The 20010-nt window shown below is 38.7% G+C and overlaps 1 protein-coding gene across 8 annotated transcripts in view; it reads right to left on the reverse strand.

Annotated features, from left to right (window-relative positions):
- Window positions 1-881: 881 nt before the first annotated feature.
- The window catches only part of lama2 (laminin, alpha 2), a 206846-nt gene continuing 187717 nt past the window's right edge, over window positions 882-20010 (reverse strand). For 7 of the 8 annotated variants that reach the window (XM_044376462.1, XM_044376459.1, XM_044376460.1 and 4 more), the window contains 14 exons: window positions 16317-16468; window positions 16001-16177; window positions 13712-13877; window positions 11517-11597; window positions 7186-7298; window positions 5568-5661; window positions 5046-5141; window positions 4350-4430; window positions 4115-4192; window positions 3796-3874; window positions 3520-3651; window positions 2107-2237; window positions 1708-1927; window positions 882-1514 (listed from right to left, as the gene is read on the reverse strand). In XM_044376462.1, coding sequence (XP_044232397.1) covers window positions 1354-1514; window positions 1708-1927; window positions 2107-2237; window positions 3520-3651; window positions 3796-3874; window positions 4115-4192; window positions 4350-4430; window positions 5046-5141; window positions 5568-5661; window positions 7186-7298; window positions 11517-11597; window positions 13712-13877; window positions 16001-16177; window positions 16317-16468 — 1761 coding nt within the window. In that variant the 3' untranslated portion in view covers window positions 882-1353. The remainder of the gene's footprint in view (window positions 1515-1707; window positions 1928-2106; window positions 2238-3519; window positions 3652-3795; window positions 3875-4114; window positions 4193-4349; window positions 4431-5045; window positions 5142-5567; window positions 5662-7185; window positions 7299-11516; window positions 11598-13711; window positions 13878-16000; window positions 16178-16316; window positions 16469-20010) is intronic. The other variant, XM_044376461.1, reaches the window with a different exon arrangement.

A 20010-nucleotide genomic window follows, 5' to 3' on the forward strand; every position in this document is an offset into this window, starting at 1 on the left:
ATAATCCACTGATTAAATATCTTCAGTCACACCATGCAGAACAACCTGCAGAAACCTTGTACTTTTCAATTTTGTCATTAACATTTTCTTACATTAACAAGTAATTCAAGATCCAGCTTGTGTGAAAGTATCAAATTATTCCAATTCAAACTAAGGATAATAAATTGTAAAATATTAAAGGAATATTACACCCAAGAATGTCCCTTTATCTAATCACCACCATATCTGTTGAAAGTTCAGCATTGTCAATATAACACACAGCTACTGTTGTTAACTGGCACAGTTTCTGTTTGGCTTTCTCTGTAACAAATCTACTCTCAACAATTTACTCACATCACTGAGTTATTCAAGTTCAATGTGGTCTTCATGCAATCGCTAAGATTTAATGACATTAATTAGTTTAATTAAATAATACTTTTACTAGACCTAAGCTGTTTTGTCTTTAGCTGCTTTTATTGTTCTTTTTGGTCTTTTTTTTAAACTTAAAGCGCTCTATTTGATCTGATTTGGGTGATAAGGTAATGACTACACAATGTTCATTTCTGTGTGAATTATTCCTTTAAGAATAATAAGAGTGGACATTAGTGGAGAAATGATTCAGCCTTTCTCAACCAATTTTCAGGGAACAAGGTTTATGAAGGAAAAATATAGAAAATTCACATAGATATATAAATTGTAACTTTTCTCATTCTTTTCCAGAAAAGAATAATGTGATTGAAGGGCTCAACATACCCAGTTTCATCTCTTCAAGAGGCACAAGAAAAGTTGATTTAATCTTCACATAATCACACACATAACCTAAAGAATAATTAGTTTGAATACTGTGAACAACTGTAACCACAGTACTATAAAACACATTGTAAAACACTTAGAGACCTCAGTTAGTAGCCATTATAGATTTATTGACCAGAGCCTTACACTGCACATAAAGTCAGGGTCTCATGCTGAAAATGTGAGGGTGAATTTCAAGAGTTAACTGCAAAAAAAAAAAAAAATGTTTTTGACAGTTATTTTATATATCTTGCACTTTGAAAACTGCACAGTGCAACTTTGCATGTTGGTATCCCCTAATGGCAGCAAGAACAAGACCCAAATGTTTGAAATTTGCAAATTTCTTTTTAAAAGTTTATATTTTACTACAGGTGAATACAACCTGAGATCCTAGCCAGTGACCACACCTGACAGGAAAATTAATTTTGTCAAACTTCAGGTGGATATGATGGAATTATTGTTATATAAACATTGTACCCAGTCCAGCTTCAAAGACCAAGATTTCTACACTTTATGGACCTGTGTGGCTCCTTACAGAGGTATTAAGGGGGACAATAAAGGGGGGAGGCTCAATGGTACCAATTAGGCAGCTACAGCAGGACAGGAGAGAGGCTGGACTCCTTTGATCTCCAGAGCCTTGTTGAACTGCACATCCATGATCTTAGAGGCTTTGGTGATCTTCAGGTTCCTCATACAACCTCTGAAGGAAGTGCTGGTTGAGAGAGCTGCCTGACGAACTCCAGCTGAGAAAGAGATATAAAACTTTCACATCTCCCATCACAGAAGTGTATGTGTCATGACATGCGACTCCCATGTGCAGTAATGTTTAGTTTCTGTTTTCAGTACGTGTTTTTTACAGCAGCGCTTGCCAGAACAGAATACAATGCTATGCGTATGAAATGTAGATGTGTTTGTGTAAGTATTTTATAGCCATACCAGGATATCCTCCAACGTAGATGGGGTCGTTGGTGTCGCAGGTGTTGGATCGTGCGTTGGGACTCTCTGCTTGGCTTTGCTTCTCATCGACCACTAGCTCCAGCCGGTGGCGGAGCTTTTTGGCAGTGACGGAGTGCCACTGGCCATCACAGAAGCCCTCTCCCTCAGGCATGTGCTCCGCTGTTATTCGTCCAGCTCCATTGTCAACGTGGAAAAGTAGCTGGAAGGGAGAAAGGAAGATTTTAGGTTTTTCGTCTTGAATCTATATCTAGCCACTCCTGTATCAGGAGGTCACCTGTCTTGTTCTGTCAAATTGTAAAAAATGTGTACTTTGGTACACATATTGTACCTAGATACTGTATATACTAATGTATTATGCAATTACACTAGATTAATCACCTTGCCCTGGACGATCTCTAGTCCCAGTCCATCATTGCCTTGGTTACTGATGGCCAACAGCACTCCATTGGTTCGACTGGTTCGGAACTCCAGTGCTATCGACACATCTAGACCCACTCTGTAGGTGGAGACTAGAGACAGAGATGCAGTAAGAGATTATTTTTAACATTTGCAACAGGAAAACAGTCAATTGGTTGAAAACAATTAACTGCACTTGTACAATATGGCCAAACAAAATCCAGCTTGGATTAGATTTTTGCTGAAGTGTTCCTAGATAGTTTGTGGGAGGTTGCTACAGTACATTTAAGGATAGGTTCACAGTTTTTCCAAGTCTGTCTTCAAACAATAGTCAGGTGCCCATATTATATTATATTTCATATAACATTGAAACAGGTTTTGTTCGCTGTAATCATTCCTCCTGTTCATACTGGCTATTAAAAGAACCTCTCCAAACGCGCTTACCATGTAAGTGATGGAGGACAAAATCCACAGTCTTTGTTTTGAGCAAAAATGCATTGAAAAGTTTATCTGAAGATAATCAGGTTTCAGCAGCCTGAGTTAATCAAATAAAGTGGATATCTTCCACAGTTAGTCTTAGTAAAATATTCCCTTGACAGAAAGTGTTTTCTTGTTAAGCTGCAGTGGAAGGTTGTAATAAAAAGATGGATTTGGCACTAACATTTTGAAAAGCTACTGACATTATTTGACTAATTTGGACAGCTGAAGCTTCATATTAGCTTCAAATTAACTTTTAAATACATTTTTGCACAGAAGGCTTGTGGATTCTGTCCCCCATCGTCTTACATTTAAAGTGCATTATGAATGGATCTCTTAATGGCCAGTATGAACAGGAGGAATGATTACAGCATGAAAAACATGTTTCAGTGTTAATTTGGGAACCTGACTGTTTTAAGACAGACTTACTCCCACGGCCTTGTCACTACCGCTTCATTGACAACACACATGTTCATCAAGATTTGTTTTGCTTAGAAGGCACAATTACCCTGGAATTGTATATGTTCAGGCTTGGTCACTTTTTCCAGTTAGTTTGGGAAAATTAAAAATGTTCTACTACAACAGGTGGCAGAGGCTGGCTCTTTTCAGCCATTTATCCATTGTTTTTCAATATCTGTGTTGATATATCTGCTTGCATGTCTGACTTGCAGTATGTGCTGTTTAGATGTTAAAACTATCTCAGGGTGATGGGAGACGTGTCCTCTGCAGCCAGCCTACTGTAGATTGTAGTTTCTTGGTTATTGTGACAATAAGATCAGTCTCCCAACAATTTGTAATTATATTTGTGAGTTTATTTTCCTCCTAAGCACAAATATTTGTATTCATTTCTTTTCTTTTTTTTTTTACCAAATCTTAATTTTTATTTTCAGCTGTTTTCCTGTGGACCTCTCATCTCACCTGCTTTCAGGAAGCCAGTGCCGTCAAAATAGGTTCCTGTCTCAGTAGCGGCAAAGCATGTTCCCACCATGTGACTGGAAGTTGGTGTAGCCATGTTTAGCTTAAAGTCCTCACTGACAGCCTCAGAACGACCTAGACAAAGAGGAAGGTGGTAAACATGAAATGCCTTCTATGTAAAAAAAAAAACACACAAATGACAGTTGTAACCCACTTATTGATAGTTACATGTGTGTAAAATGTAACATATGCATCGGAAATGCAATAAAAATCTATTACCTGTAGCAGCTGCCTTAGTGCTTACAGGACCTCCCACCATCTTCAAGTTACGGATGCATCCATTGATACTGTAGAGAATCTAGGAACAGTGAATAAAAGTTTGTTGATTGATGGACATTTTAAAATTATATTACTGGTTTCAGCCAGTCTCTCCACATGAGTGAGAAGAGTGTGCTAGAGTAACTGTAAAACATTTTGACTGATGTCACAGATTCTGAGAAATGAACTGAACCACCAAACTGAAATATAGCATCCTGTGTTGAAATACAAAGACTTGTTACTTTAAAATATGTACTGTGTGTGTGTGTTTTTTGTTTACCGGTCCTATCCTCTTGGTGGTATAATTTTTTGGTAATCCACCAACATACAGCATTCCCACCACGTCTAACAGGTCCGCCTGGTAAGAAGAGAAGACGATGTATTAATGCAACATAAAAAGGTTTCTGTGTCATGCTGTCTGTCAGAAGTGTACTACCTGGACCCCGAAGTTAAAAAGAAAATTTCATAAGTGACAAAGTTGATACACACAGTTAAGAGAAAATAAATGCTTGTACCTTCTTGGGACTGATCATCTGTTTAGTGTATCGTCCATCAACCATGAGTACACCTCTCTGCTTGTTACGAGCCACACGGATCTGACAGGACAGAAAAAGAATAAAACGATTAAAAAGAAATGGACACAGCATCAACAGAGAAGACAGACAAGTGTTGCCTTCATACATTTTTAAATGCATGATTTAAGGCTTATTAACAATGTGACAAAGTGGTTACTGCTACTAGAAAGTAGGTGTTTCCTGAGATGAATGAGTCTTTAAGGCCTGATGTTAAAGGTGCAGAAAGAAAGGAACCTGTGATAAAACTTTCTGTAGATAACCTATTCAAAATAGATGGTCACAAATAAAGAGAAGACCTAATAATTGCCATTAAACTCTAAAAACATCAGTAAATAATAACTACTGTAAACCTGCTAATAAACACCTGTTCTTATGTGATATTCATATGCATACACAGAAGCAAAAGGGAAAAAAACACATAGTACAGGTCAGTAGAGACAGGACTTTTTAAAGGATATTTTTCTAAAAGTGTTTAGATGTTTCCTTCACTTTCAAGGGACGTACAGAATACATATTCGATAATTACTTAAATTATCTAAAATAAATTGAGTTGTTATAATTTAGTGAATGACTGAACAAATGGAAAATCTCTCATACGAGCACAACCATAAATGAATGACTGAAGAGCTGTCATACCTTGTGCCAATTCCCATCATTGATGGAGAAGGGCACGCAGCCAGATATGTTTCCATGACCAAGATCATAACCCAGACACACCTGTCCGTCCTTGATCTGCAGGGAGAGAGAGAGATGAAGGGATGAGGAAGGGATTACAAGCAAACACGGTTAATATTAGCCTCTATGGCCTTTTCCCTGAAGATGATGTCCTTGGTGTAATAGACTACAGAATGTTGGAGAAGATGTAAAAGAAATAAAACACCACCCTTCAAAATGTTAAAGTTCCAGTATTTCTGTTTCTTGATAAAGTATTCATGGGATCTGATTTGGCAGGAAATCTGCTCGCCTGTGTTGCAGCATAAGAGGGCGCTGCTCTTATGATGCAAACATAACTTGAAGCTTTTAGAGTTTCTGTCAATGGCAGCTTGAGAAAAGAGTCAAAGGCTGTACTTTAAGATATAGAGAAGTAACTTTGGTTAAACTGTGCAACTACTAGAGGCATGAAAAAAAAAACAGAAAGTGAGTGCAGTAAATGGATACCTGTATGGCAACAAAGTCAGCATGGTTGATTCTTGCCATGTAGAGAACAAGTCCAGACTCTTCTTTAGTTCTCAGCTCAAACTCCAATATTAACCTGAATCACACATACATAAAGATCTTTGATTACAACAATAGCATATACAATAATACTAATAAAACATTTGATAAAGGCCTGGTAAATCAGTTCTAAAAAGGCACTCTACCGTGTGTTTGTGTGATGCTCGACATTTATATCAGAATACTGGGCTCGCACAGCATTTCAACATGAATAGCAATTTTGTGTAAAACTAATAACATTTGTTCTGCCAAATGATGCAGTTAATTCATCATCAAAGAGTTTGGCTGTTGATTTGGATGCCTGAAAATGTCTTTTCACTTGAATAACATTGCAATTAACTTATTTAAGTACATTTTCCCAGCCAAATGTTCACATCAAATTATTTATGTTTAGTAGAGCATAGCATAGACTATTACAGTAACCAGCACTGAAGACAAATTGCAGTTTTAAGTGAGTCAGGCGCCTATCTTGACAATTGATCAAGTTCTTAAAGTACTGACAGATACACAGAATAAAGGAAGATACATTTTGATTTGGATGTCAGGCTGTTCTACTGCTTAAAGACCATGTTCAGGAAATTACTGTTACAGGTCTTCATCCCAAAACAGCTTTCCCAAAAGTTCTTGGGTAAGATCCTGATCACTTATTTGATCATCCATGAATAAAGTACATATACAATACATAAAATGCACACAAACCATTACCTTGTTTATAGACTTAAAGGAATAACTACTAAGCAGATATACACCCATTATCTTTCTAACTTTTTTGAGCTGAAACAGTTAGTCAATCGATAGAAAATTAATCTGCAAATATTTTGATAATTGATTCATCATTTTTGCCATTTTCCAAGCAAAAATGGCAAAAAAAATCATTGATTCCAGCTTCTCAAATATTAAGATTTGATGCTCTTCTGTGTCATTTATGACAGTTAACTGCATATCTTTTGGTTTTGGACTGTCGGTCAGTATAGAGACATTTTAATACGACTCCTTGGGCTGTGGGAAATTATAACAGCATTTTTCACTATTTTCTGACAATTCAAAGACTAAATGGCAGTAACAGCCCTAAACTTTTAGTTGCATTTGCAGCTGTTACTGTAGTTTGTGGAACAGAGAAGTTGTTCTCAGGGTCGGTCAAGTCAACAACATCTTCACCACACGCTGTTATTTATAGAGGATGTTTCCCTGGATTTTGACCTGGTATACATGTTATCCTGTCCAAACTAGCACTCACTCACCTCTGATTTCCTTTATTTATTTAAAACTGCGCTCTATAGTGTGAGGAACAGACTTACACACACCCACACATGGGTCACAGTTTGCTGTGTTGAGTATGTGTACATGCATCAGGCATGTAGCTCATGTGTGCACACAGTGAAGACTTACTTGGCAGTATTTATATATTTGGAAATGTTTTCACAGTTATACTGTTACCCGTGGTAGATGTTATATAGGTTGTACTGTGTAGATACCAGAACAAGAAGGATTGTGTGCACTGTGCTAAAAGTAAAGTAAATCAATTTGAACAATAAAATTATTATTTATTCCAAATGCAAACCTCTCTCTGACTTTGGTGTCATCAAAGGCGAAGCTCATGTGGCTGTTCCTGGTCAGTCCAAACTGATGGGCCTTCTCGAGCGCCGTCGGGGCCACAGCTGACGCACATGAATCCTGGAGATTGGACATAATATGTCAGTTATACTGACAGGGTTTCACCACACTGCTCCTATCGCGTCTTGTCAACAGGAATCTTAACACCTGGACGAAACATGTCAGTCACACTAATAGGGTTTCTGCCTCTGATCTGCAGGACCCTGAAGGGCTGGTCGGTCACAATGGGTCATCAAATATTTCTTTATATAAAACAAGTAAATGTAGAGTTAAAAAATAGTTTACAAGTCCACAAAGAAGATGAAATTCATGTTTATGTTTAAGTGGGGTCTCATGCAATGCAAAAATATATGTTACTTTTTAATTTAAAACAAAACTATACAATATATACTACATTACTGTACATGTATATATTAATAAAAAATATTTCAGCCCTGAGAGAATACTGAACATGGGTTAAATCCATTTTACTGAACTGCATATACTGCAGATTAACATGCTGAATATTTCAGACGGTGCCATCAAGTCACAGCAAGTGGAATTTTAAAATCTGTTTCATTACAATCATCTTTCATCAGTGTTTCTTTGTTCTCTATCGCCTCAAATCAGTTACTGCCGAGGTAGATTTGGCTGACATGGTTTTCAAATCACTAGACCCTCCCACAGTTTAACTCTCATAAATCCTGTCCATATTTTCTTTTTATCTGCACGAAACATCACAACAGTAAAGTCTGATTTCTATTTGATTAGGATTTTTTCTTGGCAGGTGGGTAAACAAGTGGTTACAGAGTATTATCAGAGTATTACTGAACCTCTTATTATAGGGTGCAGTTCTGCTACTGACCAGAAGGTGTCAGTGTTGTAATATATGTAAAGCCAACTTATTTATGACTTCTACTACTCTGTTTCTATTTTCTTTTCACTCTTTCTCCTGCAGTTTTCTTTCTGCTTTCTTCTCCATGCCTCCATTCCTCCTCCTCATTCTCATCTTCATCTTATCCACTCTTCTCTCATTTTATGTCTCCCTCCTGTCCCCCATCTGCTACTTTCTTCTCCTCTCCATTCCTTTATTCTTACTTCTCCTTTCATCTCACTTCCTCACATTTTTTTCTCTTCTACTCTCACTTTCCTGCCCTGTTCTTCTTTCAAAATATGTCTATTCTACCTTTTCTGCTTTGTTCCCTCAACTCCTCTCTTCCCCTCTCCTGTATCCTTTTAAATCTTCATCTTCTGCTCCCGTGAGCTCAACTATTCTTTGCTCCTCTTTACTGTCCTCTCGTTTTTTTCCAATCTCATCCCGTCTCCCTCTCTTCCTTGTTTCCTTCTATCTTATGTTTTCTTTATTTCTCCTCTCCTACTCTTATCTCTTCTCTTTTTGCTTTTATCCCCAGAAACTACTATCTCATCTTTTTGTCCCTTTCCTCAGCTTACCGTGTAATTCCTTTTCCTGTTTACTTTCCTGTGTTATCCCTTTCTCATCACCTAACTCCTCTACCTTCCCTTTTCTCATCTGAAGAACTCTGGTATTTATTTATTCTCCTATCCTCCCTTTTCTCTTATTCCATTCTTCTGTCTCCTTTTGTATCTTCCTCCTCTTCCATCCCCTTCTGATGCTCCCATTCTCTATTTTTCTCTCCTTTTTCCTCTGTTCCAGCTTCTTTTACCTTCTTCCATGTTTTTTATCCTGTTGTATCCTCCCTACTCTTCCTCCACGTCTCCTAATTTACAATACTTCTCTCTCCTGTTGTGTTCTCTCCGACCAATTCTGTTTCTTCTGTTGTCCTCCACTCCCACAGCATTTTTTGAAGCCTCCTACTTTCCCCCCTTTCACCACTTTTTAAAATGTTCTCCTTTCAACCTCCTCTTCTCCTGCTTCTCTGCCTTTTTGCACCATGCCGCATCTCCTCTCCTCCCATCTTATCCTCCCTTCATCCTTCTCCTCTTTTCTCATCATCTTTTCTTCACTTCCTACCCACTCCTTTTCCACTCTCTGTTCATATCACACTGTCCTATCTCCCTCTTCTTCTCATTTCTCAGTCCAACTGTTCTCCAGCTTCTCTTCTCTAGACTTCTTTTGCGTCCTCCTCCTCTTCTCCCATCCTCTACTTTCCCTCCCTGTTCTCTACTCCTTCACCATCTGAGCTTTTACCACTTGCTCCACTGTTTGTCTCCACCTGTCCTCACCTGCTCTTATCCCATTTCCTTCACTTTCCTCTCCTCTTCCCTCTTTTCCTCCAATCTCTTCTGCTATCTCCTTCCAAAGGCTTTCTCATTTGCTCTCTTGAATACATCTCCTATTAAGTAACAAAGCTGCTTTGCCATACCTCCAATGTGAGTGTGAGACAAAGTTAGGGAGAGAGAGAGAGAGAGAGAGAGAGAGAGAGAGAGAGGATCTGAGACGACTGAGCTTCTGTGTGTATGTGTGTCTTTATCTCGTCTCTTGTTCTCTTTCAAGTGAAGACATTTCCCACACCGTGACCTTGCTTTGTTACGCCTGACACTCACCTCTTATCATGCTCTGTCCTTATATCCACTCCTCCTCCTCAACCTTCCCTTTTTTCTCTTTCTCACTCTCCCCCTATCTAACAAAAGGGAGACGTCACTTGCTTAGAAGCTCTCTCTCCTTCCCTCTCCCCTTTCATTCTTCTCTTGGCTTCCTCTCCTTCGTCTTTCAATTAAGCCAACAAAAGACGGGCGCCGCTCTGTTCAGAAAGACTCTCCCCTCTTTCCTCCTCTTCCTCAATGGCTGTGCCCTCTCTTCTAGCCTCTTTCATCCTCCTCTTCTTCACTCCCTTTCTCTCATCCCCTCTGCTTCTTTCCATTAAGCTAACAATAGGAAGACGGTCTTCCATTCAGAGTGGCTGGTCTTTGGTTGGAGGTCACACCAATAGCATGTGAAGTCATTAAGTCGGGATTTTGTATAAGTGTGTGTGTGTGTATAAGAGAATACGAGCCTGTGCAGAGACCAGGAGTCCACTTAAAGCCTTTGGTAGCTTTAGCCCAAAATGTCTTATTACTCCAGAGAGGATCCGTTCAAAAATTGTAGTGTTGGTTAAACTGTATGTCAGTGGTCATTACATCACTAAATAGGGTTTCAAACCATGTTCTTTGAAATGAAACCATAAAAGCTGATGTCAACTAATTATGTACATAAATGCAACAACTTTACAACTGCAAATTTACCCAAAAGACACATGATGTGATTCTGTTACTGTTTTTGCCCTCTGCAGTGCCTTTTTTCCTAACTTTGATTTTGGGAAATACATAAATTGATATTTCTTTGAGGCAGAGCATCAAACTAAACTTCAGTGCAGATGAAGTGCACCCGTTTGCTTTAGATACAACTGCATCAATATCCCCAGGAGTCAGATTCAAACTATTACCTGGTAACTATAGCTATGATGTAGTAACTGAGTGGCCTGTTACAACACCTCAACATAAGAGCACCAAACGAGCAGGCTCCTCTCTTCTCTCAATAACTAATGTCAAGGGCTCTTGGGCAAAGCACTTAACCCCCAAGCTGCTCAACTAAAGCTGGTCAGTGGCCACCACTTTAAGACTGTGGTTGCGCTGAGCCACTCACAAATCAGCAATGCTACAAATGAGGAGTGGGTAGATGTTGGAAACCTTTATTCAACTGCCTTTTGCCAGTGAAAACAGGTAAAAATAGAAAAGAAGAAATACACATTTAATAGAAGACAGGAATCCAAAACAAAAGTATTAATTGACTCCAAGGGAAATGCATATGAGACACTTCTGTGCATGTGATAAAATATTTCAAAACTGCTTTAGAACAAGAAAATCTGTTCCAACCAGGATTGGCATCATCAGACTTCTATTGTCCTTATTGCTGCCATAATCAATATTTTTAGATAAATAATAGATCAAAAGACTACGTCTTTCAGCATCTTTCAGCTCGTCTTTCAACTTGTTTTGATTTTACGACCTGCAACTTTACTGTTTGAATGACTATGTTGATCCATATCTGCTAGATGTGTAAATGAGCAACTGTTTGCTAATCAGCTTAAAAGCCCCACAAATATCAGTGTTGTGTTTACAGCTTGTTTTTGCCTCTAAGTGGCAAAAAATGCAGGTTTTAATTTTAACTGTATTTGATTAATTTGTGGAAAACATAAAGGTAAATGGAGAGAGCAAGTCAGAAACATCTGAGGTGACAGACATTGATTGCTCATGAACCCATAGCGTGTCTCTGTGTGTCTGTGTGTATGTGTGTATGTGTGTGTGTGTGTGTGTGTGTGTGTGTGAATGTGTGTATACCGTGTCACTGCTGGGCTCCTGCTCAACAGTGGGCGGGGCTACAGCAGCAGTGGGTGTAGCAGCGGCAGGGGGCGTGGCCTCCTGCAGGTCAGCAGTCAGGTAGTGGGAAGGAAGGGCATTAATGGCAGCCACAAAGCAAGAATGGGAGCAATATTTATGACAAGCACATAGCCCTCCAATCAGCTACAGCCAGGCAGTGATGTAATGAAGATGAAAGCTCAGAGGTTATGAAGTAGTGGAGAAACCTTAAGACATCCTGAACTGAAGCGAAGCATAATTACTAATTTGAATGCATTTTTGGTAAAAGTGGTTCTCCTCGCTTTTCAGACCTGAATACATGTAAAAGTTCTAGATTATGTTACCTCTGGACAAGCAAACTATAAGTTAAAGTCTGTTTCTTGTTTTCTCAGTATCAAAAATTCAGAATCTATTCTAAGTTATACTTTGTTACTGTCTGATTTCAGCAGGCTGGAGGAAATTAGCGAGCTGTGATTTAAAAGGCTAATTAGAGGCAGTTGTCATGATGTCGTCAATCAGAGCAACATGACCTGAGTGCAGAGCTCTGTCACATGGCGCTGCAACACAACCCTTTCAAAACAGAATTGAAAATGTACTGTGTAACATTGTGCCATATAATCATAAAAATGGCATAATGACAAAGCTGTTAGGTAATGATAATGAAACACATGTTAATATCCAAGCTCTGCTACCCAAATTGATTAATGAAAACACAAAAATATTGACCACACTGCTAAACATGGAAAAAAAAACTATATTAACTAGTTTAACCTAATTACCGTGAGTCATACTTGTCTAAACATAAATAAAATGTACATTTTGTCGAATTACAAAGAGTTCAAATTGTACTGATAGATGCCCAAGTAGCTTAGAATATCATCAAAATTTGTATCATGTTTCAGCCTTTCATAAAGATCAAAGAAAGACACAAAAATACACTTGAGAACGGAGGCCAGTGGAACAGAAGCTCACCCAGAAGGGACTTTAGTTCTGTATAATCTGCAAACTGTTTAAGGCCATGTCTTCCAAAGACTTAAATCTTTTAAAAAATATATTCTCTTTTCCTATGAAGTCATGAAGTGAGACATTTACTCGTACAGGTATTGCAATTTGTTGCAACTGTTTGAGGGTCAACAAATTCAATATAAACAAAACACCCAACTAACAAAATATGAATTATAAAGACTATTACAGCAGATGGTCTGAAATATGGCGAACAAACTACCTTCATCTTCAGCGAACATGTAGATGGGGGCTCAAAGACCTATGGCTTCTCAGAGCCTGCAGTCTATATCATAAAGCAGATGAACTTACAGCTAATAAAGCAACAAGCCACAGAGTTATAGCTAAGCTGACATAGCTCATTGGCTCTGTGCTTCATGATCAATGTTCTTTTAGAGGTGTAGTTTAGCAGGTAACTGGGCAGTTGATAACCTATGACTGCTGTAAGACCTATAATATATTTAATATATGAAATATATCTTCCCTATCCCAATGCTAAGGGTATGAAACGAATGACTCACTGCCTGCCAGCCTCTTAGCATAGTGGCTAAATGTTGGCTGAGGGTGTTTTGGCTCCTTGGGGCTCATAAAGCATAAATGGCATGCACAGTTAGCCTAGCATAGCGCAGAGGCTCTGCACTGTATCACAGCCTGCCAGAGGTGGAGTTTAGTGTCTCAAGGCTAAAGGGAACATAAAGAAGAGTTAATGGGCTGTACAACTGCTGTGTGATGAAGCGCTAAGCTAACACAGCGAGGCCATGGCTGCATTTCATCCCTCAGAAATAGGTGTGTGTTTGTGTGTGTATATGTGAGTAATAATCAGAAAAAAATAAAAGAATGTGGTGGAGTAGGACATGTGTGCTCTTTTGTATATGTGTGCATATTTGAATATGTTCTTGTTTTTACTGCATTTTTTCTGTTTCTATGTGTTTGTGCATACATGGTTTCTCCATGTGAATCTGTTTGTATGTGCCAACAGTTTAAAATAGTCTGCTTAAACGGAAGTAAGGGCAATTATGTTAATAGAAACCTCTGGTATAATATGAACATCCCTCATTTATTCACATATGCATCATTTCTCATACACCCTCTGTTGAAAAATGTAATATTAAAGATGAAGAGTATGCCTGATGTATGTATGTCTGTGTATATGTGTGTTAATTTGAGCTACTTACAGCAGGAGGTGGTGTGACAGGGGCAGGGGTCGGTGGAGGACTGCTTGGTTTCGACTCAGGCTCCTCCTCTATCGGCAGAGGATGTGGGGGTGGCGGTGGGGCGAGGTTCGGGCACTGACCAATTTCAGCGTTCTCAAAGGACACGGGTTGGGAGAAATCTGAGAGACTGTGAGATGGACAAGCAATGGGGTTTAAGATGACTTTATATTTATTATTATTAATGTATATTATTTAAATTTAGCTGACACTGACAATTTTAATTTTAATTTGACTGAAATTACAGGAAATTGTTAAGGTGTAAGTACATTTTCACCTCACTTTATGAGCATGACTGATGTGCTAATTTGCTGCTTTCAGTAGATGTCTCCAGTACATGTTCCTACGAATCTTCACTGAATCTTCAGGCTGAACTGACTGTACTGAATCATTGTTGTCACCGACCAATTTAGTAGCTTTATTACTGGAGCTCCACTAACTGATGACAGACGGCACCATTAACAGCTCCCCAGTTAAAGGCTACTTTAACACAGCGAAAGCCACAGAAACAATCATAATGCAATACCTCTGCTGCTGTGTTATTAATATTATAAAGAGTGCTCATATAGGCCTACTGTAGTTAGTATTTAATTCAATGTAACAATTTGAACAGAATGAACTGTCTACATAAGTGAAACCTTTACCATCAGTCCTGTAACCGCACAGCATTATGAATGGCAATGCAATCATTTAGCTTAGAAAAAAGTGAATGAACTACATAGTCAGTGGCAACAATTCTTTCAACCGAACAGAAAAAAACAATTCAACTCAGCAAAGTGATCATAATTTCCACCTCGAGCATAAAGCCAATGCACCGACTGTAAAGACGTTATCTGTAACATACACAACAACTGTGTGTGCAGTGCGTGCATGTTACAACTCAGACTCGGCCTGATCTCAAAAATATACCAGGAACCCCAATTCTTTCTGTTGTTTTCCTCCATTTTCCCTCCTTTCTCTCTCTTTTGCATCTATAGGTACATGTAGTATAGGCATAAAGCTTCAGGATAAGGGAAATTTTTCACTTAAGTGAGACATTTTCAATTTTCACAGACGCCTAGAGTGAATTTGAATATTTTCCTGTGAATTTGCATCTTTTCATTGACTTTGAATGCAATCACATTGCCTCTCAAATTCGTTTCACAGTCACTCTGAATAAACCTCAAGAAGGTCCAGGGTCAGGGCCACATAGCACTGACAAGGTTCCTATTACAATAGTAAACTCATGTAAAGGTGCTGGGAAAAGGAAATTAAATAAGAGTGAATTGAGGTAAATCAACGCACCAACATACATTCAGTATTATACAAATCCAGTTTCAGCATTGTAGGTGCTTAATGAAAATAACCACACATAAAACACACACAGACCAACAGTATGAAGGATCAATAGATAGATAGGTGTATATTAGGTAGAAGTTACAGAATCAATGTGGTGGGATATAGGAGTGAAATGAGTTGAGAGATGGACAAACAGGCACAAACAAACACTCAAAGATGAGAGAGGGGTGTAATTTGAGTTATGAGTATGTTTATGATTTTGGACAGCTCTATTACTGCTGTTCAGGCAGAAAGAGACACTGGCTTTATCATCATCATCACCATCATCATGACCTCCAGCAATCATATTAACTACGCTTTAACCTAACAGTGTATGAGGTCAAAATTAGCCCTATCATCCACTGCCAGTAAACATTACAGAGTGATCGTTAGGGTGGCACGCAAAAGCTACCCTGTTTGGGTTTGATACAGAAGGTTTAAGGTGAAAATATGAGTCCACTATATGAGAAACTGAAGTGAAGTGAATTGGTCAGTTTTGCCTGTGTCAGTGTTTTAATATGGTGGACACCAAGAAATAACCAAAATCAAAAGCTGACTCTGTGCTTTTGCCCCAAATTCATCTTGTGATGTTAGAACCATATTACGCTATAGATCAATCAAAACAAACAAACAAAAAAGAGTACTAGTTATTTCTAATTCTTTTTGATATGATCAGATCATAACAAAGTATGTGATGTTAAAATCAAAATCAAATAACAATCTCTTTGCATTGCTATTAGATCTTCATTAAAGGAAGTGAGCGGGGTCACATGGTCATTAGAATTTGTTTTGGATGTGATCCAGCCATAAAAAAGTAGACTGATCCAATCTGCTCACTAAAACAGTATTTCAGGTTCAAGAAAAAGCTGACTTTAGCTCTCTGATCCAGTAACTAGACATCTGGCTATATATATATATTAACTAGATAGTACGTACACACTGTTGACCATGAGGTTCCATATACATCCCTGGAATGGGACGTTGGCTCTGTTGGATGTCTGCTCTACTTCTGCAGGAATGCCACCAAGGAAGATACGCTGCAAGCTTATTGGTTGGTCGTTGGGAAGCGCCGCCTCCCTCTTGGCCTCCTCATCTACCTGAACTGCAAACGATCTGGTAAAAAAAAACACACACAAAGTGAAGTACACACACAAATAAACATTAAATGGATTATACGGAGTAAAAATTCTTCAACATATATAAAAATTAGTGTTGCACAGGTAGGAAGCATAAACAAAGACTGAACACTAACCTGCCAGGTAGTCTTTCGATGCGCAGTGAGTGCTCTCTCCCATCATTCAGGATGCCTTGCTCAGGTGGTCTGATGACACGGCGTGGACTGTGACTGCCAGTAAACACCAAAACCTCCAGAGAGCCTTTGCTCAGCATGACTGAGAGGTAGGGCTGCAGGAGTTGGAGATAAACTTTATTAGCTGTGAAAATCTGTACATCCAAACTACTCTCAGGGCACAGGAGTGGGGAGATGAGATGAAATGGAAAAGAAAATGTTCAGTTGGATGTGTAAGAGAAGGGCTTTGAATTTCAACCTTATACCAAGACCTATAAAGGCAATTCATCTAGCATTACTGCCTGAAAAGGCCAGAGAAGATATTACACTATACATTATAAATTATACACTATAAATAGCCAATTATACAGAAAGATTTGAGAATTTAAAGGAAATGAAGAGTTCCCAGCAAACATTTTGAAATGAAGAGTTCCCAGCAAACATTTTGACACAGATGTTGATACAAAAGCCTGCATTAATGTTAAAGCCCCATGCAGCTTGACAAGAAGTTCAAGATTTTCACCTATAAAATGCAATATCTCAACATATACTTAACATTCATGGTTCCAAGAGGATGATTCTTACTTTGACTTTGATGATCCCCTGACTTTTCTACCAGCGACACCATGAGGTTTATTAATTCCTCTATTGTGAAGGACATTCATGTTCCCCTCAGGATGAATTGCAATCACTTTGACGACTTTTAATCCAGCGCCACTATCATGTCAGCATTTTTATTTGTCCGATACTTTGGTTTATGACCAAATATCTGAAAAACTGATTAAGTTCCCCATCTGTCTCAGCTGTACTTTGTGTTTAGAGCTAATTAGTAAATGTTAGCATACTAGCATGCTAACCTAAAATTATGAACACAGAACAGAAAACACTGTACCTGTTAAACATCAGTGTGTTAACATTGTCAGTGTGAAATTAGAAATATTTTTTTCCAAGAGTGTCCTGATCAAAGTAGACAGCAATGACATTGAGTTACAGACTAATAGGATATAAAATCATGAAAAAAAATTCCAATAAGAATCATATAAAAGATTACATCCTGGAAGCCAAGAACCTTTTACAACCATAAATGAGACCAACATGATACTATTAAAAAATAAATTAATTGGATTGATACATCCAGATTCTAAAATATACCAGAACACTAGCAGATAGATGTTTCAAATGAATGTTTAGTTGCCCTTGGTAGTCGTCACTTTAGATTAAACTTGTCCATCTCCGGCATGCAGCCATTTGTTAAATGTTTGTCAGGAACAGGAGAGGAGGAGAAAGGAAGGACATGGGGACAAAACCAACAGATGAGAAGTGAAGGGAGGAGAAAAGAAACACATAAGGGAGAGGAGACTGGGGATTAAAGAGCAGAGAAAAGGGAAAGGGGAAAGGGGAGAAGAGAAGGGGGATATGTGGGGGTATATAGAGCGAAATTGGGAGGAAATAAGAGAAGTAGGAGAGGAGTGGAGAGGAGAGGAGAGCAAGGAGGAAAGGATAACAAGAGATGAGAGGAACAGAGAGGAGAGGATAATAGGGGGAAGAGATGAGAGGGCAGAGAGCAAAACAGCGAGAGAGATAGAGATGGGGAGAGAGAGAAAGAGGGAGACAGACAGAGAGGTGCTAGAGAGCAGTGGTGCAGGGTCAGGCTAATTTGAATTTTAATTCACTGTGTGCCAGAGGGCGAAGTGGGAGACAATTTACCACCTGAAAATGGAATTTCAATTTGAGGTCGGGGACAAATTGAACTGAGATGTAGCTACAACATGCCTCTCGCTGCGGCGTCTTGCACACACACACAGATATAAAGGCATGCACATGCGCACACACACACACACACACACACACACACAGGTGCACAGACGAAGACACATGTCACACATTGAGACAAAGGCAGACTACCACAGATGAACTCATTATGCACTGAAGCAAATATACACACAGACACACACATAGAAGTGCAGACACATGTAGACAGACAACCATGAAGCCAAATACACAGAAAAAAAACCTATACATGCACTTACCTGTATTCAAAACAACAACAAAAAAATCAACATTTATACAAAAGCAACACACGCACATACAGCAACACTCTTCTGAAACCTTTAATAATTCAAATCTTCCAGCTTTTGGAGTTTATAATTATATTATCATATTTTGGCTTTGGGTTCGGTGTCTGTGTCTGTAACTGAACTAAGATCTTTACAGAATGCTGACAGGTTGGTGCAGACAGCTAATTGAGGGTCATTCTCTAATATTTATGAACCAATTTAACGTCTTCTTTGTAAAAATGCTTTGTAAAAGCATACCTTGGAGCTTCTAGAAACTTGATGTTTTATGTATACGCTTTTGTTGAGTAATTCCACTTTTCAACATGGCACAACAAACAGAGCCCGAAAGTCTGTTAAGATTTAGCAGCCCTTCATTAAATCATAAGAGCATTTTATGTTTACCATTATACTTTTGAAGGAGTTTGGTACATTGTTACCGTACATTAACATTGATATCAGTTACATCACCTAAACCATCAACTAAAAGGATGAGTCGATTAATCAATGAGTCAATCAGCAGAAAATTAATCTGCAACAATTTTGATAACCGATAAGATGGCACAAAAAATGTATTGCTACCAGCTTCTAAAATGTGAATACTGATTATGTTTGGATTTTGTACTGCTGATTGTAAACCTGGGGTATGGGTGATGATCATTTTTTCTACTTTCTGATGCTTTAACCAAACGTTCATTGATTAATTGAGAAAATAATCTGGAGATTAATTGATAATAAGAATCGATATCTCATTTGATCCCATATGATGTGAATATCTCTAGGAAAATCTACTGTTTCAGTCAGAGGTTTAGGTTTACGAGGTACAGTAAGGTGTGGGCAGCTCTTGCTGATCATCTTTTCATGACACCGAACGCTTCTTTCGTGAATATCTTACACTGTATTTTAGTCAAATCAGATATTTTTTCATCTTCTGTCCTCATTCTCTCCTTTTGGCTCATATCTCAGTCTCTTTTTTATAACAGACTTATTGTTTCCCCTCTCTTACATTTTGTTTTCCCCTCTCCTAACTAGACTCTCTTTTATCTCTCCTTCCCTTGGTTTGCTCAAAGGCTCTCCTCTCTCCTTCTCTTCTTTACATCTCTCCTCTCTGTCTAATATCAACTGTCCCCATCTTTACATTTTTCTCCTCTCTTTCTTCTGTTCTCCTCTGCCCTTGTATTATTTCTCTGCTTTCTCCTCTATCCTTCCTTTCACCTCTAAATCTCCCTCTCCTATCCCTCCATCCTTTGTCTCCTGTCCCCTTCTCTCTCTCTCCGTTTCTCTGTCCCTCTCTAAAACATCCATTAGTCAGGGCCAAGTTGAGTTGATGGTGTTTTTAACCTCGCTTAACCTTACTACACACTCACACACGCGCACACACACACACACACACACACACACACACACACACACACACACACACACACACACACACACACACACACATACACACTGCCTGCCAGCATAGTTAGTAAAAATAGATTTATGCGTCCAACAACCAGTAATGATGGATAAGCTAGAGGTAACCCTCTGTCCTCTCTCTCACACACACACGCACACATATATACACACACGCATAAACATAGACACACATTTAATTTTGC

This window comes from Thunnus albacares, chromosome 16, assembly GCF_914725855.1.
Source record: "Thunnus albacares chromosome 16, fThuAlb1.1, whole genome shotgun sequence".
NCBI lineage: Eukaryota > Metazoa > Chordata > Actinopteri > Scombriformes > Scombridae > Thunnus > Thunnus albacares.